The sequence below is a fragment of the Ursus arctos genome, chromosome X, assembly GCF_023065955.2.
Source record: "Ursus arctos isolate Adak ecotype North America chromosome X, UrsArc2.0, whole genome shotgun sequence".
NCBI classification, from domain to species: Eukaryota; Metazoa; Chordata; class Mammalia; order Carnivora; family Ursidae; genus Ursus; species Ursus arctos.
This window is the reverse complement of record NC_079873.1, coordinates 40,980,979-41,004,356: the sequence shown is the minus strand read 5'-3', so window position 1 is coordinate 41,004,356 and position 23,378 is coordinate 40,980,979. Positions and strand designations below refer to the sequence as shown.

Below are 23,378 nucleotides of genomic sequence, written 5' to 3'. Positions count from 1 at the left end.
GTGCGTCTGCGGGCTTGAGCGTGCAATGGCTGCTGGGAGTTGTAGTTCTTCCGCTTGCAGTCCGGTGGGTTCTTCCAAGGGGGCGAAGAAGTGTATTTTGAGCGCGTGCGCGAGTGTGTGTGCGTGTGTGCGTGTGTGCGTGTGTGTGTGTGTGTGTGTGTGTGTGTGCGCGCGCGCGCGCGTGAGCGCTCGCGCAGTGGTAGAAAAGGGACCGGACGGAGAGCGGCTTCCTGACTCATTCATTTAAGGCGGCATTCATCTTCCATATTGTACAAGTGTACAAGTTAAGGGCAGGAGCTTCAGCATAAAGCGGCTACGATTGCGTCTCAGCTTTTTAGCTCAAGTCGTTAGCTCAACTAGCTAAAGGTGCAACCGTGGGCAGGTTACATAACTTCCCTGTGTCTTAGTTTCCTCATCTGTAAAATAGAACTATGAATATACCTGCTTCCTAGGATTAAAACAATTAATGCATGTAAAGCATTGCTACTGTGTACCTGACACATAATACAGCAGGAAAGCGCTATGTAAATGTAGTCACTAGTATTCATGCATTCCATAAATGCTTTCTTTTAATGTTATACATATGTGTACACTCCAAAGAATAATTACACAGTAAGCATTCATGTAACCACCATTCATTAAAAAGACCACCCTATCTCCACTGCTCAGTAGTGGCATGTTTGTCATAAATAAATCATGTGTACATATATATGGGGCTCAGTTTCTGAACTCTGTTCTGTTCTTAACTACTGTAGCTTTCTAACACACCTTGGTATCTGATCTGGAATGTCCTCCCATCTTGTTTTTTTTCAAAAGATTTTGGCTCTTCTAGATCCTTTGTATATCGATACGCATTTTAGAATCAGTTTGTCAAATTCCATGGAAAAATCTTTTGAGATTTCGTTTGGGACTGCATTGAATCTCTAAATCACTTTGGGAAGAATTGACATTTTCACAACATTGACTATTTCTATTAGTAAATTTAATATAGCTCTCCCTCTCCTTAGGTCCCCTTTAATCACTTGACAGTATTTGAAACTTTTTTTTCCATGGAGATCTTATACATAAGTATATTATGTTAGGTCTATTTTTATGTACTTCAAAGTTCAAATACTGTTGGGAAATGATATCATTTTTCTTATTTTAATTTCTGACTGGTGCTGGTATATATTTTATAAAAATATTTTTTTAAAAATCAGTGCCTTTTCTGTTGCCAGGCTCTCTAACCCATAAATGTCCCATCTTTGCCCCTAATCACCCTCCCATCCATCCCTGCTATGGCCCCGCCCTGTGACCTTAATCTCTCTAAAGCTGGGGGAAGAGAGGGGGGCTGTGTGCAGATGGCTCTTCAACCTCGAAAGGAGGATGTCGGCTTCCGAAGGTGGGAAAGGTGAGAGCAGCCTTCCACCCCTGCAGACCCTTGGAGCAAGCCTAGGCTCTGCTCTACCCTCTGCCCCTCTGACCCATCTACTACCCAACAGGACCCCACCCCTGGAGAGCCACCAGGGGACCAGAACCACATCACCTTGTTTCCATCCCAGTCAGCACCAAACATAGCCTTATGCCACCTGAACCCTGACGTTCAGCCTGACTCAGACCCTGCCCCATGACCTCCCAGCCCCACCCATAGCTTTAGTTCCCAACTGAATCCCAACCCTAATCCTGGCCCCAACATCCATCCTAGCGCCCACCCAAGGTCCAATTCCAAAGCCAGCCCCAAGCTTAATCCTAACACAAACCTTACCAACCAGAGGGCAAACCCCCGTTAGAGTCGAAACCCCAACGTAGATACACCCCTTAGTATGAGCTCTAAATTCACCTAACCTCAACCCCAACATCTAGATACCAATACTGTTAGAGAGTAGGTCTCTGACTCTCCAAAACGAGCATAGATCAATTTTTAAAGACTAAATAGAAAGAGAGAGACAGACAGAATGAACACCTTTGATGGTGGTAGTAAGTCATGAAGGCTTGGACTCAGAGATTGCATATGTTTGAATCCCAAATCAGCCACTTCATCAAATCGCCTCCCGTTTTGCATCAATTTCTTTGCCCGCAAAATGGGAATAATACTCTGTGCCAGACATTATTCTGAATTCTGAATAACTCTGGATAATTCTATGTCAAGAACTCACTTAATCGTCAAGACAACTCTATAATGTAGGTACTCAGCATTCCATTACACAGATAAGGAAATTGGAGCACAGGGAGGCTGCCTAATTTTCCCAAGGCTGCACACAGCTGTCAAGTGGTCGAGTCAGGATTTAAATTCAGACAGCTTGTTTATTCCAATGCTGGGGACCCTAACCAAGCCAGCCTACTGCCCCTCAGAGGCTAAAACAAGGCCACAGGAACTGGGAATGGCTTTAGCTGAAAACCCCAATGCCAAATTCAAAACCCATCCAAACTTAACTTTAACCCCAACCTTGATCCTAATTCTAATCCCAACTCACACACTCCACTCCTACCTGTATGGAAACCATCCAAAATCCACCACTTGAATTTAACCCTAAATTTGCCTCCAGCCATAAACTTAATCCTACCCCATGTTAATTTAAACTCCCTACCAAGTCTAACAGCAAAGGCTACTTTACTTGGAAATATAATCTCGCCCTCCCTTCTCTCAAACTCTCTCTACCCCCAATCAATTACAACACCAACTCTTACCCCCCAATTCTTAACTCAGACACCCCCCCAAATCTCCCTAATTTTACATGGTCTTCTCTCCTTCCCCCAGACACAGGAATAGGATCAGGAAGGAGGCAACCATGATTGCCCCAATACCCCCTCCCTCCCTGACTTGGTTTCTCCACACAGACACAACCCCAGAGCCTAGCCCAGCCAATGGGGCAGGCCCTGGTCCTGAATGGGGACTGTGCCCTGGGCCTCCAGCATCGGGGGGCGAAGAAACCAACGGGGCAGCGGGCCTGGAGACCCCTAAGAGAAGGACTCAGCACAGTAAGCACAAGACGGTGGCAGTGGCCAGTGCTCAGCGGTCACCCCGGGCGCTCTTCTGCCTCACCCTGGCCAACCCCCTGCGGCGGTCCTGCATCAGCATTGTGGAGTGGAAGCATCCTGGAAGGCCAGGGGCAGGGCTCAGGTGTGAGGGTCACCAGGGTACCAAGAGTCAAGGATTGGGTCAGGGCTGGAATGGAGGAAGGCTGAGGTCACTAGGGATCAAGAGTCAAGAACTGGATTAGAGGGTGAATTGAGAAAGGTGAAGGTCACTGGGAGGAGAAGGAGTGTCAAGAGTCAAGGACTAAATCAAAGCATGAGTTGGGGACAGCTAAGGTTTCTAGGGGATTCAAAGTCAAAGCCTTGGTCAAGGCAGGGGCTGGGAATGTCAGGGCTGGTTGCCTTGGGTCAAGCGTCAGCACTGGATGGGGAGGGCCCCAACGGAATGTGGGGATTCTGAGACCTATCTGCTTGGGTCCTTGACTGTCCACCTGAGGCCCTTCGACATCCTCATCCTGCTGACCATCTTTGCCAACTGTGTAGCCCTGGGGGTTTACATCCCCTTCCCAGAGGATGACTCCAACACTGCCAACCACAACCTGGTGAGGCTCGCCCCTCTCGCCCCAAGCCAGATGCAGCCCCAGTAGAACCACACCACAACCCTTCAAGCCCCCTATCCCCGCTCCTCGCTGACCCAGATGACCCTCTCGTATCCTGCCTTACCTAGGATCCTCGACTACGCTTCGCTTTCCCTGGCCGCCCTCAAGTCCCACCCCCAAATAACGCCCCACTCTCCCGCCCCGCCCCTGGCTCCGCCCTCAGGAGCAAGTGGAGTATGTGTTCCTGGTGATTTTCACTGTGGAGACTGTGCTCAAGATCGTGGCCTATGGGCTGGTGCTCCATCCCAGCGCCTACATCCGCAATGGCTGGAACCTACTCGACTTCGTCATCGTTGTGGTCGGGTGCGCGTCTGCAGGGGACACCCCCACCTTAGTTCAACTTCCTACCCCAGGCCCGCTGAATTCGGGGCTCAGGGAAATGTCTGCTTCCGACTGCCCCCATTTGGCAGCCAGAATCAGGACTATTAACATATTTTAAACTTATTTGCATTTCCAGTTACGGCGACCTGTGCTTTTCTGAGAAGGGAGGGGTGGAAGGAGGTCCCAAGCCCGCCCTCGGCCTCCTCATCCCGTGTTACCCCAACAGGCTATTCAGCGTGCTACTGGAGCAGGGCCCTGGTCGGCCGGGGGACATCCCGCACACCGGTGGGAAGCCGGGGGGCTTCGATGTGAAGGCGTTGAGGGCGTTCCGGGTGCTGCGGCCACTGAGGCTGGTGTCTGGGGTCCCAAGTGAGTGGCACGCCCCAGAGGTTGGAGGTGGGGGAGGCACGGCGGAGGGGGTTAGGCCGACCTCGCCCCTCTGCCCCCACAGGCCTGCACATAGTGCTCAATTCCATCCTGAAGGCGCTGGTGCCGCTGCTGCACATCGCGTTGCTCGTGCTCTTCGTCATCATCATCTACGCCATCATCGGACTCGAGCTGTTCCTTGGACGCATGCACAAGACATGCTACTTCCTGGGATCTGGTCAGCCATTCCACCCGTCGCGGCACAGAACACCCCCGTCCACTGGTTCCTAGGCCCCACCCAGTTCTCAGAAAAACCCACTCAAATCCGCAGGACTCGACCCCCAGGATAACAAGCCCAACCCCTTTATTCAAGACCCCGCCCCCAGCCCCGGAGTACGGCCGCCCCTTGCTAATAGCTCCGCCCCATCACAAGACCCCGCCCACAGGCCAAGACCCTGCCTGGCCCTTGACTCCATCCTCCAGAACTGGCCCCAAGTACTTAGGCCCTCTATCCAGAACCCCACCAAGCGTCGCCACCGCCCTCTTTTCAAGACACCCTTCCCAAGTCACAAGACTCCTCCCCCAGGCTTATGGTCCACTGTTATTGACAAGATTCCACGGCAAGTTCTACAGTTCTCCTCCCCAGATACCTGTAGTTGGGACTCACAACTTCGCGGTGGTTCAGAATCCTGATCTAGCAGAGTTAGGAGCTTACAGTTGCCCTTGATTTAGAAAAATCTCGAACCCTGAGTTGAACTTCTCAGGTGGGCGGGACTCCAGGGTAGCAGGGACCATGGATCCGCATGCTTCAGAACCCAAAGCTCCAGTCTTCCCACAGACGTGGAAGCGGAGGAGGACCCATCGCCCTGCGCGTCTTCGGGATCGGGGCGTGCGTGCACCCTGAACCAGACCGAATGCCGCGGGCGCTGGGCAGGGCCCAACGGAGGCATCACCAACTTCGACAACTTCTTCTTCGCCATGCTGACGGTCTTTCAGTGCGTCACCATGGAAGGCTGGACAGACGTCCTCTACTGGGTGAGGTGCAGGAAGGGCACACAGTGCGAGACTGCACCTGCTTTTCCTCCTCCCTCAGCTCAGGCGAGAGCGTCTGCCTATCCTGAGAGATGCATGTCCTCTCTCTCCCCAGATGCAGGATGCCATGGGGTACGAGCTGCCCTGGTTATATTTCGTGAGTCTCGTCATCTTTGGGTCCTTCTTCGTCCTCAACCTTGTGCTTGGTGTCCTGAGTGGGTGAGGAGCCTAGACACCTCCCCCCATACTGCCCCTCAGCCCCTGTCCCATTTGTTTTGTTCCTAGCAAACTCCTAGGCATCCTTTCAGAACCCACCTGAAATACCCCTTCATTCGGTCAGTCAACATTGCGCATCTCCTGTGTGCAAGGCACCATTCTAGGAATGGAATAAAAGACAAAAATTCCTTGTCTTCCTGGATATTACATTCTGGTGGGGAGAGACAGATAATAGCAACATACACAACAGATTGTGTATACACACACCCACCCTACCCCCCCCCCATATATGTAGGGGGTTGTGGAAATTTTGTCTTATTTCAAGTAGGCCCCAAGCCCAATGTGGGGCTTGAACCCACAACCCTGAGATGAAGAGTCACATGCTCCACCACCCGAGCCAGCCAGGCGCCCCACATATGTAGTGTTTTATATGGACTATGTGCTCCGGAAAGAAAGGAAGGATAAAGATAGAAATGGGCAAGTCTTGCCATTAGAAATAGGGACAATCAGGGCAGATCTCCTTGAGAAGGTGTCATCTGAGTAGAAATGTGGAAGAGATGAGGGAATGGGCCGTGTGGATATCTGAGGAAAGGGTGTTCCAAGCAAAGGGAAGGGCCAGGGCGAAGCTAGAAGGTGCTCGACATATTCAAAGAACAGCAAGGAGGCCCGTGGGGCTGGACTGGTGAAGGCAAGGGAGCCAGGGTGGTTCCCCCACCTAGCTCTCCATCTCCCTCCCTCAGGGAGTTCTCCAAAGAGAGGGAGAAGGCCAAAGCACGAGGGGATTTCCAGAAGCTGCGGGAGAAGCAGCAGTTGGAGGAGGACCTGCGGGGCTACCTGGACTGGATCACGCAGGCAGAGGAGCTGGACATCGAGGACCCCTCAGCTGATGGCAACTTTGGTTCTATGGCTGAAGAGGGCCGGGCCGGCCACCGTAGGCAGCCCCAGTCTGGCCCATTCCCTGCTCCACACATGCGTCAGATGGGGGCTGCCCTCCTGAGACCCCGCCCCAACCGGCAACCACTCTAGACCCAGCCCCCAGTTCCAGCCTAGTACTTGGAACCAGACCCAGACCCGAATGCCCTTCCCAGACCGTACCCAGAACCAAGACTCCAAATAAGAGCCCCCCCCCCACGGCCCTAACCCAGCCTCAGGCCATGCTCCCCAACTGTCCTTCCTGTCCCGCAGGGCCACAGCTGGCAGAGCTGACCACTAGGAGAAGAGGACGTCTTCGCTGGTTCAGCCACTCCACCCGCTCCACCCACTCCACCAGCAGCCATGGTGGGGGTCCATTCAGATGGGGGAGGGGGTGGGATGGCCAGAGGAGAAAGCCAAGGGTGGAACCCTGGGGTCTTCGTGTACTGACCTCTCTTCCCACCCTATGCCCACAGCCAGCCTCCCAGCCAGTGACACTGGTTCAATGACAGAGACCCCAGGCGATGAGGAAGAGGAGGAGGGGGCTCTGGCCAGTTGTACACGCTGCCTGTGAGGGCCCCCAGCCCTTCACCCCCTGGCTGGCCCAGAACCCAGTCCAGACCCTGATGCCAGTCCTGACTTCACCCTCTAACCTTGACCCCAGCCCCTCCAACCCCAGCCACTGACTGCCTCTTAGTCCCTTATGACACCCACCTTCCATCCTCCTCTTTTCCAGAAACAAGATCATGAAAACCAGGGTCTGGTGAGTTGGGAAAATTACAGGACTCTTGGGCCCCATGACTTTGCGTGAGCCCCACCTCCAAGTCCCCCATGACCACCAGGCTACCCCATCCGAGCCCCCCAGGCCTGGCTTAGGTAGGTGATTTCAGCCAGTGGGCTCGCCTTTCCCCCCAGCCGCCGCCTCCGCCGAGCCAACCGGGGCCTTCGGGCGCGCTGCCGGCGGGCTGTGAAGTCCACCGCCTGTTACTGGGCCGTGCTGCTGCTCGTCTTCCTCAACACGCTGACCATCGCCTCAGAGCACCACGGGCAGCCCATGTGGCTCACCCAGATCCAGGGTGCGCCCCTCCCCACCGGACTGCCAGCCCTCTTCCCCAGCCCCCAATTCCCTCCACCCTAGAAACCCAAATCCAGGGTCTCTAGGGTTCCTCAGACCCCCAGACATGGCCCTCCTGCCCTAAGGATGCAGGAACCTTAGCCTGTCCCATCCCACCCCACAGCTTACACTTACAGAGCACTTGCCGTGGCCGTCAAGCTCTGTTCGCAGCACTTCTCACGTTCTTTTTTTTTTTTAAGATTTTATTTATTTATTCGACAGAGATAGAGACAGCCAGCGAGAGAGGGAACACAAGCAGGGGGAGTGGGAGAGGAAGAAGCAGGCTCATAGCGGAGGAGCCTGATGTGGGGCTCGATCCCAGAACGCCGGGATCACGCCCTGAGCCGAAGGCAGATGCTTAACCACTGTGCCACCCAGGCGCCCCAGCACTTCTCATGTTCTAACTCAATTTCTCTTCACCAAAACCTTATGTGAAGCAAGTACAAAGGTGCAAAGTACCGAGCACCAAGGTACCGAAGAATTAAATGATTAATCCCGGGACTCGGCTGGTGAGTGGCAAACCCAGGCAGGAGGCTCCAGAGTCCAGAATCTTAACTCCACACTGTCTGGACAGGTGAACGCCTCTGTGTCTCAGTTTCCCCATCTACAGAATGGGGCTAGTAATCGTATCCACGTCATGGAGTGGTTAGAAGGATTAAGTGAGTTAAAGTGAAAAGTGCTCCGAACATGGCCTGGTCCACATAAAGCTAACATCTTAGAAGTGTTAGTTCTTACTGTTAGTCATTTTAACCTCAGCCCCAGCCTGCATACTGAACACGCTTCTGACCCCAAGTCTCAAACCAGCCTCAATCCCAACTAAACCCCAGACCCTAACACTACTTTTGAAGTGGAGTTTTCCTGGACTCACAGAGGCTGACCGAGGCCCCCACCCTGATTCTGCCCCTCACCCCAGTTCCAAGCCCCTCAAAACCTCACCCGCTCTGACCTACAAATGCACCCCAATCCCTAACCCTCGCCCTACCTCCAGCCTGTGTCTGGCCCGATACCAGCTACCCCAGATCGCCCCATGGCCCCTACCTCCCTACGCGTCACCGAGGAAATTGGCCAATCCAGTCCCTCTGCCCCTCTCCCCACAGAGTATGCCAACAAGGTGTTGCTCTGTCTGTTTACGGTAGAGATGCTCCTCAAGTTGTACGGTCTGGGCCCCTCTGCCTATGTCTCTTCCTTCTTCAACCGCTTCGACTGCTTCGTGGTCTGTGGAGGCATCCTGGAGACCACCCTGGTGGAGGTGGGCGCCATGCAGCCCCTGGGCATCTCAGTGCTCCGATGCGTGCGCCTCCTCAGGATCTTTAAAGTCACTAGGTGTGTGGGGCAGGGGAGGATTGGGGCCCCAAGCACAGCCCTAACAGCCCCCTCCCCAGCTCCAGTGACCATCTGCCTCACCATTCATTTAGCAAATATCCACTGAGTGCCTACTTCGTGCCAGGCACTCTTCCAGGCCCTGGAGAAACACCAGCAATCAAAGCAGACACAAGTTCCCGCCTCATGGAGATTATTTTGAGAGAGAGAGAGAGAGAGAGAGCACGAGTGGGGGCAAGGGCGGAGAGAGAAGGAAAGAGAGAAAATCTTAAGCAGGCTCTACACCCAGCTCAGAGCTTGATGAGGGGCTCGATCTCATGAACCTGAGATCATGACCTGAGCAGAAATCAAGAGTCGGATGTTTAACCAACTGAGCCACCCACGTGCCCCTCGCCTTGTGGAGATTAAAGTCCATTGGGAGGGCGTCTACTCCACTTCCATCCCCTTCCTCAACCTCAACTTCAGCTCAAACATTATTCCCAGCCCCATCTCTGAACTCACCTCCAGACTCATCTGCAACCATTACACCATCTCTAACCCCAACCCCTAGCCATTCATCATATGCAAGCTCATCTATAGCCCCAACACCCAATCCCAAGGCCAATCCCATCTCCAATCTCATCCCTAACTTGCAGCCCATCCCCATCACTAACCACAACCCCCATGTCCCTAACTCCTAACCAGTAGCCTATCTCCAGCTGCAACCCCAGACCCAGACCCAATCTCATCCCTATCCCCTCTTCTTTTTTTTTATTTTATTTATTTTATATTTTTAATGTTTTTTTTTATTATGTTAGTCACCATACAGTACATCCCTGGTTTCTGATGTAAAGTTCGATGATTCATTAGTTGCATATAACACCCAGTGCACCATGCAATACGTGCCCTCCTTAATACCCATCCCCGGCCTATCCCCTCTTCTATCCCAACCCTCAACCACAACCTTATCCTCAACTCAGTCATCTAAAACTCCAAATACTCTTTTAGCCCCTAACCCCAACCCCAACCCCAGACACAGTCCCTAACCCCAATCTCAGTCCCAGTCCCAACCTGAAACCCCATTCTAGCTTCATCAACTTCCATATAACCTCCATCCTAACTTAATCTCTCATTACACCTTCAACGCCAACCCTAACCCCAAACTCAACCTTCCCCTCACATTTTATTTTCACCTCAACCCAACTCCAAAGCTCATTTTAACCCAGCCCACCCCCAGTGCATTGCAAGCTGGAGTCCTGCCCTGGCTCTGACTCACCACTGGACATGTCAACCCTGCCTCCCCCATCTCTACTGCAGGCACTGGGCATCTCTGAGCAATTTGGTGGCATCCCTGCTCAATTCAATGAAATCCATTGCATCGTTGCTGCTTCTCCTCTTCCTCTTCATCATCATCTTCTCCCTGCTTGGCATGCAGCTGTTTGGGGGCAAGTTCAACTTTGACCAGACCCATACCAAGCGAAGCACCTTTGATACCTTCCCCCAGGCCCTCCTCACTGTCTTTCAGGTGGGGTCTGAAGACCATGGGAAAGGTGGGTCGGGTGGGGAGGGGGGAACCATAGGGTGGGAGGGTACAAGGAGCTTCACAGTGAACTCTCACCCCCAGATCCTGACAGGCGAGGACTGGAATGCGGTCATGTATGACGGTATCATGGCCTATGGTGGCCCCTTCTTCCCAGGAATGTTGGTGTGTGTCTATTTTATCATCCTCTTCATCTGCGGCAACTGTATCCTTGGTGCCTTGGGGGGGCTGGGTGGTGGTAGAACAGGGGGTAGCTAAGGGGATATGGGCAGTCCACAGGCAGGCTGCTTCTCCAAACTTTGCAGCCTGAGCTCACCCCAGACATCCTTCTGAATGTGTTTCTCGCCATTGCTGTGGATAACCTGGCCAGCGGAGATACAGGGACCGCCAAGGACAAGGGCAGGTGATGTCTGGCTCTGCCCCAAAGGCAGTCTCTCCCTGGGACCCCTGACTGGGTCCCCACACATACATCCCACACCACCAGAGATGCCTCGGTCACCCTGGCAATCCATATTCCCAGATCCAACCTGTTGGTCCTCATTCATTCAACGTGCATTCATTGATCACCTACTTTGTGTCAGGCCATGTTCTAGACACTGAGGAGAGGACAGGGGTCAAGGTAGACAGAGTCCTTGCCTTCACGAAGATGACATTCTAGTTGGGGAAGGGAAGCAAAATACAAACAAATGAATATATAACATAATTAAATTAAACATATGTTATTGATATATAATGAAGAAAAATAAGATGGAATAAAAGACTAGAGAGAAATGGAAGTTGCTGTTTTGGTTAGGGTAGTCAAGGACGGCCTTTACGCAGAGGTGACAGTTGAACAGACACCCAAATGAAGTGAGAGAGTGAGCCATGAAAATATCTGGGGGAAGAGTGCTTAAGACAAGGGAACAGCAAGTGCCGAGGTCCTGAGGTGCACATTCAGCACATTCAAGAAAACCCCAAGGAAACCAGTGAGTCTGGAGTGGGGTGAGCAAGGAGGAGAGTGGTAGGAGGTGAGCTCAAATGGGGGAATAGGGAGAACCCATTGGGGGCATTCTGGGCCATGGTGAGGACTTTGGTTTTTGCTCTGAGTGAATGGGAGCCATGGGAGAGGTGTGAGCAGAGGAAGAATGTGCCAGACTTAAGATTTAACAGGATCCTTTTGGCTGCTATGAAAAGAACAGACTGTGGGGATGAAGGCAGAAGCAGGAGTTTCTATGGGACCTCAGAAAGGTCTGTTCTGACTGCACTGACCCCCCTCAGCCTCACCTATCTGCTGCAATCCTTAGCAATCACTCCCCTGTTCTCTCACAGGGAGAAGAGCACTGAGGGGGCTCTTCCACAGGAAAATGGAGTGTTGGTGAGTTAGAAGCCTGGGCACTGTCTACACCTCCCATTACCACCAATACCTGTCTATGTATGTGTGTCTTTAACCCCCTTCCTCCGCCTGTGCATCCCTCCATTACTGTGTTCCTTCCTTGCCCCCCCCCCCGGGTCCATCCTATAGTGTCTCCCACACCATCAGTGACCCCCATCTTTCTGTCCCCAGGTGCCTGGTGGGGAGAATGAGGAAGAGGAGGGCAGAAAGAATGAAGGAGCAGGCAAGTGGGCAGGGCCAGGGTGGAGGAGGTGTGGGACCTTAGAGACAGCACCCATCCAGAGCTCTTGACCCCTGAGATCCTCCTCTCTGAGGAGAAGCCTTTTCTGAAATCATCCTGAAAGTAATGGGCTTAATCAGAAAGGATGAATACCTAGTATTTACATTGACATGGATGGAATTGGAGGGCATTATTCTAAGTGAAATAAGTCAATCAGAGAAAGACAATTATCATATGGTGGAACATAAGAAATAGCGCAGAGGATCATAGGGGAAAGGAGGGAAAACTGAATGGGAAGAAATCAGAGAGGGAGACAAACCATGAGACTCTTAACTCTGGGAAACAAACTGAGGATTACGGAAGAGGTGCTGGGTGGGGGATGGGGTAACCGGGGGACGGGCATTAAGGAGAGCACCTGATGTGATGAGCACTGGGTGTTATATGCAACTAATGCATCATTGAACACTACATCAAAAACTAACGATGTACTATATGTGGGCTAATTGAATTTAAATAAATAAATAAATAAAGGTAGGTAATGGGCTTGGTGTGTGGCCAGTAACATTTGGGATGCTGGGATTAAAGAAGAGAAACAGGGGCGCCTGGGTGGCACAGCGGTTAAGCGTCTGCCTTCAGCTCAGGGCGTGATCCTGGTGTTATGGGATCGAGCCCCACATCAGGCTCCTCTGCTGTGAGCCTGCTTCTTCCTCTCCCACTCCCCCTGCTTGTGTTCCCTCTCTCGCTGGCTGTCTCTCTCTCTGTCAAATAAATAAATAAAATCTTTTAAAAAAGAGAGAGAAACAGATTTTTGTTTTACTGCAGTACTTCTCAGAGCCTTTATTGTAAAATAGTGTGTATTGGAGTGCAAGGATAGCAATGTTCATTCAACAGACATTTCCTGAGCTTCTACTGTGTCCCAGGCACTGTCGTAAGTGCTGGAGACACAACAGTAAACAAAACAGACTAAAATCCCTTCTCTGAGGAGCAGGGAGATGGGAAGAATTTGCCGTGTGACAACCTCTATTCTAGGTGCTTTACATACGTTTTCTAATTAATTGTCTGTCTTTTGATTTTCTTCTGGTGCCAGGCATGGAGGAAGAAGAGGAGGAGGAGGAGGAGGAGGAGGAGGAGGAGGAGGAGGAGGAGGAAGAGGAAGAGGAGGAGGGAGGTGCAGGGCATGTGGAACTCCTGCAGGAAGTTGTACCCAAGGAGAAAGTGGTACCCATCCCTGAGGGCAGTGCCTTCTTCTGTCTCAGCCAAACCAACCCGTGAGTGCTGGGAGTGGGGGGGCGGGAGCCGAGGCAGGAGGGGCTGGGGCAGGTGGAGAGCCAGGGAGCAGCCAAGGCTCTGGCAGGGTGCACGAGCCTGATGCAAAAGAGGCTGAGCTGGGGCGCCTGGGTAGCGCAGTCGTTAAAGCGTCTGCCTTCGGCTCAGGGCGTGATCCCGGCGTACTCGGATCGAGTCCCACATCGGGCTCCTCCGCTATGAGCCTGCTTCTTCCTCTCCCACTCCCCCTGCTGTGTTCCCTCTCTCGCTGGCTGTCTCTCTGTTAAATAAATAAATAAAATCTTTAAAAAAAAAAAAAAGAGGCTGAGCTGTCTCCCTGGGGCTCTCCCAATCAACTCTGGTTCTGAGTTCTGACCACAGCCCATCCCCCACTCCCCAGGCTGAGGAAGGCCTGCCACACCCTCATCCACCATCATATCTTCACCAACCTTATCCTGGTGTTCATCATCCTCAGCAGTGTGTCCCTGGCCGCTGAGGACCCCATCCGAGCCCACTCCTTCCGCAACCACGTGAGCCTTTGGCTGGGAGCTGGGGGAACACTCCCAGGGTTGTCCTACTGGGCACAAGGAGAGGGAGGGAGAAAGAGAGGAAGGGAAGGAAAGGGGGAGGGAGGGACAGCAAAACTTACAGAGAGGCGCGCGAGCACACACACACACACACACACACACATACATGCCCCTAGGATTCCCCTCAGTTATGACTCAGTGGCTTCCCCTATTTCTTGCCCCTCAGATTCTGGGGTACTTTGATTATGCTTTCACCTCCATTTTCACCGTGGAGATTCTACTAAAGGTAACAAATAGGCCCCCAGTCATATCCCCAGTTGCCCCAACCCACCCTACACCCGCCCCCACAGCCCACCTCTCCTGTTTCCATACCCTCCTCCCCTCTCTATCCCCACCCCTGGAGTCTAGCCTGATGTCCCCCTCCCCCTCCCCCAGATGACAGTGTTTGGGGCCTTCCTGCACCGAGGCTCTTTCTGCCGTAGCTGGTTCAATCTGTTGGATCTGCTGGTGGTCAGCGTGTCCCTCATCTCCTTTGGCATCCAGTGAGTGACCCTGCCCCCCCCCCCGCTCACTCCATTCCTCCCAGAGCAGATGCCAAGCCTGGGCCAGGGCCTGAGGACTGACCCTTCCCCAGCTCCAGCGCCATCTCAGTGGTGAAGATTCTGAGGGTACTCCGAGTCCTGAGGCCTCTCCGAGCCATCAACAGGGCCAAGGGACTCAAGGTAACCCAACCCCACCCAAACCCACAGGACCCATGCCCTGCCCCACTCCGAGGGCCAGGATCTCCCATCAGACTGACCATTTGCGTGGATGCATGGCCACACAGCCTGGACCCAACATGTAACCACACATCCCGGACCACGGATCACGTGGCCTGACCCATGTTCCTTACAAGTGACTCTAAATTCCTTACCCATGGCCACATTTCTCTGACCCGAGTTCCTGAAATGTGGCCACATACTCCTTTCTGGTAAACACTTGTTCCTGGTTGGTGCCCACATGCCCCTGACTGTATATCCCTGATCCACGACCAGATGTCCACAGCCCAAGTCCCCAAGCCCCATCTACAGCCAGAATCCCTACCCCCTGGCTGCTGCGGCCTCCAGTCTCGTTAACCATGTTTGTGGGTGCCTGCAGCACGTGGTGCAGTGTGTGTTTGTGGCTATCCGAACCATCGGGAATATCATGATTGTGACCACGCTCCTGCAGTTCATGTTTGCCTGCATTGGCGTGCAGCTCTTCAAGGTGAGAGGAAGCCCTGGAGGGTCAAGGTGGGGACTAAGGGGTGACCTGCCTGACAAGTATCCTCCCTACAGGGGAAATTCTACAGTTGCACTGATGAAGCCAAACACACCCCCCAAGAATGCAAGTGAGTGCCCCAAACCCTGCCCTTCGTGGAGCTCGGGACCCCTCCCAAAGGCCAAAGAGGCCCCTAGATCTCACCAAGGCCCCTGGAACCCTTAGAGCTTCCTCCCAAGAACTGCAGAGACTCCCTCGGTTTTTATCAAGGCCCCCCAAACCCCCTGAATTCCCCAAGGCCCCACAACAGCCCCCCAGAACTTCCCCAAGAGCTGCAGAGGCCCTAGATATCACCAAGCCCTAAGAGACCCCCCAATACCTCCCCAAAAGCCCTCTCCCCATTCTCCAGAGTTGCCTACATTCTACTCCAGACCTCCCCCCCCAGAAATCCCCAAACACTCCCCTTACCCATGGCCACTGCCACCAAATCCCAGGCTTCCATCCTAAGACTCCTGTAGAGGGTAGTCAGGCATTCCTGGTTCAAATTCATCTCATGAGACTTGGGTACATTTCTCAACCTTGCTGAGTCCCATTTTCCTTAACTGAAAAATGGGGATGAAAAGAGTGCAGATCTCACAAGGCTGCTGTGAGGAATGAATGAGTTACTGCATGAAGTGTGTATTACAATGCCAAGTTTCTACATGTGCTCTACCGAGTACAGTGCCTGGCATATACTTCGTGCTGATAAATGTTGATTATTAGTATTACTTTTTCCTGAGAGGTGACGATGATGATAATGGTGAAGATGGCTAACATATGTGGTACCAACTATGTGCCAGACACTATTCTCATTGAGTGACTTAATGAATCCTTATAACAAGCCAGGAAATATGTTCTGTTAGTATCCTTATTTCATAGATGGGGAAAACTGAAGCACAGAGAAGTTAAATGCCCAAGGTCACCCAGCCAGTAAATGGGGGGGGGCAGGACTTGAACCCAGGCTATCCAGCCTCACCACTATGCTCTGCTGCCTCCATTCTGGAGACCCCAGTCCCCTTTCCCCAGCTCCCCACCCCTGCTCACCCACCCAGCCTGTCTGCAACATCCACAGGGGCTCCTTCCTGGTCTACCCTGATGGAGATGTTTCACGGCCCCTGGTCCGGGAGCGGCTCTGGGTCAACAGCGATTTCAACTTTGACAATGTCCTCTCAGCCATGATGGCCTTGTTCACTGTCTCCACCTTCGAAGGCTGGCCTGCGTAAGGAGCAGGGCCCCAGGGATGGTCAGGGGATAGGGCAGGAGTCTCTAGGCTTGGATCTCCCTGAGGATGGGTGGGAAGGTATCTTGGGTTGTGATAAAGGTCTCTTGAGACTGGATAGGGTTTTCCGAGGACTGGTGAGCACATCAGAGAACGGTGTGGGGGTCCTCCAGAAGTTGACTGGGGGTGCTTTGGGGACTGGGTAGGGGGTGTCTCCATGAATTAGCTAGAGGTCTCTGAGGAAGTCTAGAGAGTACTGGGTAGGATTTAGGGGGGACCAGGTAGAGGTCTGGAGGGGGGCACTGGGGGAGGTCTCAGAGGAGATGGAGCTGGAGATTCAGGGGTTTTCAGAGAGCCGTCCAGATCTTTGGAGTTCTAGTTGAAGATCTTTGGGAAGATGGAGCAAGGAATTCAAGTTGATGGGACAGGATTTAGAGATCTTTGGGGGCTTATGGGGGAGTTCTGGGGAGCTGCATGGGGATCTCCAGGTGGCTGAAGAAGGGAATTTAGGGGTCCATGGGAACTTAAGGGATTTGGGGGTCTTGGAGGACTGGGGTGGGGATTCTCTAGAGGGTTGTATGGGGATCTCTGGGTCTCCAGAGAGCTGAGACAGGGGATTTAAGGGTCTTTGAGGTCAGGTGGGGTTTCTTGGGGTATGCATGGAGGTCCCAGGTGGTTAGGTCATGGAATTTGGGGTCTTTGGGGTACCAAGCAGGAGATTCTAGAGTGTCTGTTATAAGGTGTCTGGGGGCAGGTCTCAGGGGGCTGGGATATCTCCTCACCTACTCCCACTGGTTCCCCAGTCTACTATACAAGGCCATCGATGCAAATGCAGAGGACAAGGGCCCTATCTATAATTACCACGTGGAGATCTCAGTGTTCTTCATTGTCTATATCATCATCATTGCATTCTTCATGATGAACATCTTTGTGGGCTTTGTCATCATCACCTTCCGTGCCCAGGGCGAGCAGGAATACCAAAACTGTGAGCTGGACAAGAACCAGGTGACCTCTGACCCCTCACCTTATGGCCTCCAACCCCTCCCCACGACCCTCTTGCCTTGGGATCCCACTGCTCACTCATGCCCTGCACCCATATGCAGCGCCAGTGTGTGGAGTACGCCCTCAAGGCCCAGCCACTCCGCCGCTACATCCCCAAGAACCCACACCAGTATCGTGTGTGGGCCACTGTGAACTCTGCTGCCTTCGAGTACCTCATGTTCCTGCTCATCCTGCTCAACACGGTTGCTCTAGCCATGCAGGTCTGAGCCCCCCACCCTGACCCCTGCCAGACACCTGACCCTATTCTGTCCACACAATCCCCTGGGAACCATTAGGAATGCTTTAGGCTGCAAGTAACAGAACCCCCAACTGACAGAGACTTAAGCTATAAAAATATTTGCCACATTTCTTCAAATCTAAGGCCAATAATTGGAAGTTGCATCCTGACTTAAGAGATATAAGAATGTGAGGAAAATGGCAGATGGCCATTGTAAGTTGCCATTGATTGTGAAATGCACCCCATTTTCAGAGATTCTAAGTGTGAAAAGATGTGCATACTGGAGTCAACAAAATATGGTAGCTACCTCACATAACAAGAAGTGTAGAGGTAGGGTGTTTGATCATTGTTCATCAGGTATCCAGGCTCTTTCTCCACCACCATTCTTAACAAGTTGGCTTTCATTCTCATGATTGTTGCTTCATGGTCACGAGATGACTGCCACAGCTCCAGGCATCAAAACCACATTCAAGGCAGGAAAAAGGAGGGAAGGTTGCACCAGGGGGCTCTCCTCATTTGAGCCTTTTATTGGAAAGCAAAAATAGTTTTCATGGAAGCTGCCCAGTGGCAGCAGACTTCTGTTTCTGTCTCATTAGTTGGAAGTAGCTGCAAGGAAAGCTAGGAAATCTAGAGCTGGGCTTTCCAATACCCATATTGGGATACAGACAGTGTGAGGGGTTTGCCCAATGCTTAGTGCTACCACATCTCCAGACTCACCTCAGTCCAAGCCAGAAAATATTTGGTTATGGGTGAAGAGGTCTCTGACTCTCAAGCTCTGTCCTCACACCTGGCTTTCTCTCCCAGCACTACGAACAGACTGCTCCCTTTAACTACGCCATGGACATCCTCAACATGGTCTTCACTGGCCTCTTCACTGTTGAGATGGTGCTCAAAATCATCGCCTTCAAACCCAAGGTGCCCCCTCTAGCCCTAGACTCCCCTGCAGTGGGTAAATTCCTTGGGGTGGAGCTCATTGTAGAGCTCTCAGGGGGGCAGCAACCAAGGACTCATAAGACCAGGGAGTAAGAGGGATCCAGATGTAGGCCCGACATGTGGTCCAAGCTGGGCCTTGCCTCCACAATATCCCCTATCACTTCTGGCCCCCTATGTAGCTTGCTAGCTCTGAGAAGACAAGGCTCTGCTTTTTTCCTGTCTACAGCATTACTTTGCTGATGCCTGGAACACATTTGATGCTCTTATTGTGGTGGGCAGCGTAGTAGACATTGCCGTCACTGAAGTCAACGTAAGGACTGGCCTCTCCACTAACCCAACCTTCCCCCACCTCAACCCCAAGGCTTTCTTTCACATGAGCAGGTGCTTCTCATTTACCTTCACCCTACCTCTGAAGACTCAGTGCTCCTCATTCTAGCTCTATATCTCCCAAGTCCCTGTCGGGTTTAGCCAAAGTCCCCCTCCACCAGCTCCTTTATTCCATTTGCAACCTATCCTCTGGCTCTGCCATCTCCTGAAATGACTCTCTTATTATTTCTATTATTTCCTTCATTGCCTCTACATCCCCCTCCATTGGCTCCATCACCTCCACCAACTCCTGCTTTGGCTCCATCGTCTCTTCTGACTATTTCGTTGGCTCCATTTCCTCCAACGACTCCACTGTCTCTGACGCTGGGTCTTTCACGGCTCTGTACCATTGGCTCCATCATCGCCTCCATTGGGTACTACATGGCTCTATCACCTCGATTGACAATGCTGCTGGTTCCATGTCTCCATCATCTCCATGAAACCACTGGCTCTCTGCCGTCATTTCCTATACCCTCTCATTTCCCTTCCACCCTCACTGCCAACTTTTCCCACAACCATCTTGATCCACTACCCTATAAACTTCTCCATCATCCCTTGATTAATGACTCTACCATCCATTATCCCCTATATCTGCTACATCGTTTCTCCCTTTGTTCGTTTGGGCCTGTGATCTCATTCTCTCCTCTGTCACCTCTGTCTTGGCCATATCTCCCTTCAGAATGGTGGCCACCTTGGCGAGGTAGCCCCCACCTCACAACAGGGACCCTGCTTCTTTCCACATCCACCCTCCCTTCCTTTCTTCCTGAGAGTCCTTAGAAATGCTCCCTGACCATCCCGGGGCTAAGTTCTAAGGGATTTGGGGGCTTGGAGGGCCAAAGCATGAGACAGGGAGGTGGCTGGGGCAAATGTAGACTGATCATACCTACCACACCCCCAACCTCAGAGCTCTGAGGACAGTTCCCGCATTTCCATCACTTTCTTTCGCCTCTTCCGAGTCATGCGGCTAGTCAAGCTTCTCAGTAAAGGTGAAGGAATCCGCACATTGCTCTGGACATTCATCAAATCCTTCCAGGTAACCCCCCATGCCTTTGACCACCCCTCACCCCCATCTCACACCTCTCAGCCTGTCCTTTTATCATCCCCAGAACTAAATCTCCCAGTGTGCCATACCCATCTGCAATTTACCATTTCTGGTTTTCTCTGTTTTTCTAGGCTCCCAATTCCCAACATGCCTTGGCCTCACTGACCTTATTCTATTGTATTTGATACCATGTCCACATTTGGGAGACACTGGTAGTCATGGGCACTTTGGGGATGGGCCACATCTCTCTGCAGGCCCAGGCTTGAGGGAGTAGTGCATTCTGGGGCTTACAGTTCTCTGCCTGGACCTGAATATCTATCCTCCTCTTCACCCTCATAGGCCTTGCCCTATGTGGCTCTTCTCATCGCAATGATATTCTTCATTTATGCAGTCATTGGGATGCAGGCAAGTGGCGACCCTAGGGAGCATCCCTCAGGCACTCCTCGGCTGAGGGGTGTTGGGTAGGAATTCACCCACATTGGGGGTGGTGGGTTGAAAGACAAGCAGAATGACACTGAGTCAGTCCACACATCTGAGAAATGGGATCGGCAGTGTCTGCACGTCAGGGTTGTGAGGATCTTTTGAGTATTAGAAGTTGTGAAATGGGTGACAACCTGTGGAGGCATGGGTTTGCCCCTCTGCCACATGCCCTGTGCACCCACAGATGTTTGGCAAGGTGGCTCTTCAGGATGGCACACAGATCAACCGAAACAACAACTTCCAGACCTTTCCACAGGCTGTGCTGCTTTTGTTCAGGTGACATCTACCCCCCTCCACTGCCATCTTGGTCCCCGGCATGCCCTTGGGAGCCCACACACCCTGTCTGGGCCCCAGACTGCCTGAGCTGCAGAAACAACAAGGCAGCATGGGGCTCCATTTTGCCTGAGACCTTTTATGTATGGCTGTGATCTGAAGAGTCTTGTATAATAATCTAGCCTCAGCCATCCTTTTTCTGGCTGTAAGGTGTGTCCTCTTCTTAGGCCTCAGTGCCCCATCAGTAACATGGCGATACCTGATGAACATGACTGTCATCATCATGGCCACACCGGCTTTTAAAATATTGAAATGCTTTATGAAATCTGTGCCAGATGTAACCCCTGGCAAGAAGTGGGTCACCCCTCCACCCCTCCAGCCCCCACAATGCCACTTGCCATGATTTCATAGCCTCCCCTCCAGGATGGCCCCCCTGTGTGACCCCCAGGTGTGCCACCGGTGAGGCATGGCAGGAGATAATGCTTGCCAGCCTTCCCGGGAATCGGTGTGACCCTGAGTCTGACGTCAACCCTGGCGAGGAGTTTACCTGTGGTAGCAATTTTGCCATCGCCTATTTTATCAGCTTCTTCATGCTCTGTGCTTTCCTGGTGAGGACCGTTTCCCCACGACTACCACCACTGTCATGGGGGCTGGCCCTAAGGGTCTGGGGACAAGGTGGGGAGCCCAGATCTTCAGAGTGGGTGAAAGGGCTGGTCTGATAAGATCAACCCAGAGACTTGTGACCCGATAACCATAAGTTTAACTCAGTGTCCCACCAACCCCCCATACCTGGCTCTGCCCTTTGCCTAACCCCCACTGTTCACTGGCCCACAGATCATAAATCTCTTTGTGGCTGTCATCATGGATAACTTTGATTATCTAACCAGAGATTGGTCCATCCTGGGCCCCCATCACCTCGATGAATTCAAGAGGATCTGGTCTGAATATGACCCTGGAGCCAAGTATGGCCCATAACCATATAACTGGGATTGCAGGACAATGCACTGCTCCACCCAGTCCCCCCAGCCCCAGAACCTCTGACCTGTGCCTCCCATTACCTAATCAATAGATGCCCCAAGATTCCCACTGCCTCTGTCCTCTGTCTTCCCCAACTGCCCTCGGATTCTTCCTGGCAGACTCTGGGTTGTTGGGGAGGGGTGGGGGGAGGAAGGTAGCGATGAGCTGGTGGAATCTTCAGAAAGGGATAGAGGTATCTCCAATCCAGTGGTACCTTCCACCCACCCCCGCCTACCCCAGGGGCCGCATCAAGCACCTGGATGTGGTTGCCCTGCTGAGACGCATCCAGCCCCCCTTGGGATTTGGGAAGCTGTGCCCACACCGAGTGGCCTGCAAGGTCTGTGCACCTGCCCACCCTCCCTGCCTGAGAGGGCTGTCCATCACACGGCAGGGGTGGGCAGGGACCCTGTCTTGGGTGGGGAGGGTGTGTTTGGTTTTCTCTTCAAAGGTCTCTGCCCCTGGGCATCCAATGCCTTCATCCCTGGCATTTGCTCAAAGTGGGTCCATGTCCCTGGTGTGTGTAGAGACTTGTGGCGATGAACATGCCCCTCAACTCAGATGGGACAGTGACATTCAATGCCACACTCTTTGCCCTGGTTCGGACATCCTTGAAGATCAAGACAGAAGGTGCATGGGAGGCATGGGGAAGGGGCAGGAGCGGGAGGGCCCCTGGGGAGGGTGCAGGGATCAATCTCATTGAGTGATGGGCCTGGCCCCTGGCTCTGAACCTCAAAATGGGTAACTTTGGCTTCTCCAGGCCTGTTTTACCACCTGTTCAATGGGGGTGGTGTGTGACTGCAGTAGAAGCTTATGAAGCCCCTTCCAACAGGGAAGGAGTGGCTGTGAAGGGCTCCTCCTATTGGCTCATGCCTCACATCCTCTCCTGATGCAGGGAACCTGGAACAAGCCAATCAGGAGCTGCGGATTGTCATCAAAAAGATCTGGAAGCGGATGAAGCAGAAGCTGCTAGATGAGGTCATCCCCCCTGCTGACGGTGAGCTAGCTCCACCCCAATTCCTTGAGCCCGCCCAAATGTCAGATGATTGCTCACCATCACAAAACTAGCAGTGGATGGAGGGAGGGGGAGAAGGGAGTCTATGCTGTGGGTAGGGGGAACACAGGACCCCTGTGTGACCTTGCCTCTTCTCCCTTGCCTCCAGAGGAAGAGGTCACCGTGGGCAAATTCTACGCCACATTTCTGATCCAGGACTATTTCCGCAAATTCAGGCGGAGGAAAGAAAAGGGGCTACTAGGGAGCGAGGCCCCCTCAAGTAGCTCCTCTGCCCTTCAGGTCCTCAGAGAGGGGCCTGGGTGGGTGGGGGTATGTGGGAGCACTGCGGCTGAGGCTGACTGCCCTCTTGATCTCGTGCAACCCATGTCACAGACGAGGAAACAGAGGTCCCAGGACTCACCGAGGGTCAGGGGTGGCTGAGGGACCCCTTACCCCACCCCACACTCCTGCATGGGAAGCAGGCTTATGAATGGGCGAGTTTGGACACTGAGCTGCCTTGCTTCCCTATTTTTCTACCCCCACAGGCTGGTCTGAGGAGCCTGCAGGACTTGGGTCCTGAGATCAGGCAGGCCCTCACCTGTGACACAGATGAGGAGGAGGAGGAAGAGGGGCAGGAGGGAGAGGAGGAGGAAGATGAGAAGAACACGGAAACGTACAAAGTGAGGGCAAGTTTTCACTCC

At 52.7% G+C, this 23,378-nt stretch overlaps 1 protein-coding gene across 3 annotated transcripts in view; it reads left to right on the top strand.

Moving 5' to 3' along the window:
* The first annotated feature begins 1,365 nt into the window (after positions 1-1,365).
* CACNA1F (calcium voltage-gated channel subunit alpha1 F) overlaps positions 1,366-23,378 on the top strand; it is a 25,238-nt gene continuing 3,225 nt past the window's right edge. Inside the window, exons 1-42 of one of the 3 annotated variants that reach the window (XM_026513422.2) lie at positions 1,366-1,390; positions 2,818-3,070; positions 3,452-3,557; positions 3,778-3,917; positions 4,162-4,304; positions 4,387-4,539; positions 5,140-5,336; positions 5,449-5,552; positions 6,290-6,447; positions 6,735-6,827; positions 6,938-7,031; positions 7,198-7,224; positions 7,377-7,537; positions 8,673-8,898; positions 10,192-10,399; positions 10,499-10,619; positions 10,736-10,817; positions 11,723-11,768; positions 11,958-12,005; positions 13,114-13,274; positions 13,673-13,802; positions 14,026-14,085; positions 14,235-14,341; positions 14,434-14,521; positions 14,937-15,044; positions 15,116-15,168; positions 16,150-16,296; positions 17,100-17,301; positions 17,400-17,558; positions 18,380-18,490; positions 18,735-18,818; positions 19,554-19,574; positions 19,779-19,907; positions 20,256-20,321; positions 20,581-20,672; positions 21,118-21,277; positions 21,504-21,631; positions 21,927-22,023; positions 22,211-22,313; positions 22,579-22,680; positions 22,847-22,977; positions 23,223-23,357. In XM_026513422.2, coding sequence (XP_026369207.1) covers positions 1,366-1,390; positions 2,818-3,070; positions 3,452-3,557; positions 3,778-3,917; positions 4,162-4,304; positions 4,387-4,539; positions 5,140-5,336; positions 5,449-5,552; positions 6,290-6,447; positions 6,735-6,827; positions 6,938-7,031; positions 7,198-7,224; positions 7,377-7,537; positions 8,673-8,898; positions 10,192-10,399; positions 10,499-10,619; positions 10,736-10,817; positions 11,723-11,768; positions 11,958-12,005; positions 13,114-13,274; positions 13,673-13,802; positions 14,026-14,085; positions 14,235-14,341; positions 14,434-14,521; positions 14,937-15,044; positions 15,116-15,168; positions 16,150-16,296; positions 17,100-17,301; positions 17,400-17,558; positions 18,380-18,490; positions 18,735-18,818; positions 19,554-19,574; positions 19,779-19,907; positions 20,256-20,321; positions 20,581-20,672; positions 21,118-21,277; positions 21,504-21,631; positions 21,927-22,023; positions 22,211-22,313; positions 22,579-22,680; positions 22,847-22,977; positions 23,223-23,357 — 4,959 coding nt within the window. Of the gene's footprint in view, positions 1,428-2,817; positions 3,071-3,451; positions 3,558-3,777; positions 3,918-4,161; positions 4,305-4,386; positions 4,540-5,139; positions 5,337-5,448; positions 5,553-6,289; positions 6,481-6,734; positions 6,828-6,937; positions 7,032-7,197; positions 7,225-7,376; positions 7,538-8,672; positions 8,899-10,191; positions 10,400-10,498; positions 10,620-10,735; positions 10,818-11,722; positions 11,769-11,957; positions 12,006-13,113; positions 13,275-13,672; positions 13,803-14,025; positions 14,086-14,234; positions 14,342-14,433; positions 14,522-14,936; positions 15,045-15,115; positions 15,169-16,149; positions 16,297-17,099; positions 17,302-17,399; positions 17,559-18,379; positions 18,491-18,734; positions 18,819-19,553; positions 19,575-19,778; positions 19,908-20,255; positions 20,322-20,580; positions 20,673-21,117; positions 21,278-21,503; positions 21,632-21,926; positions 22,024-22,210; positions 22,314-22,578; positions 22,681-22,846; positions 22,978-23,222; positions 23,358-23,378 lie in introns of all 3 variants that reach the window. The other 2 variants (XM_026513421.2, XM_026513423.2) reach the window with 2 other exon arrangements.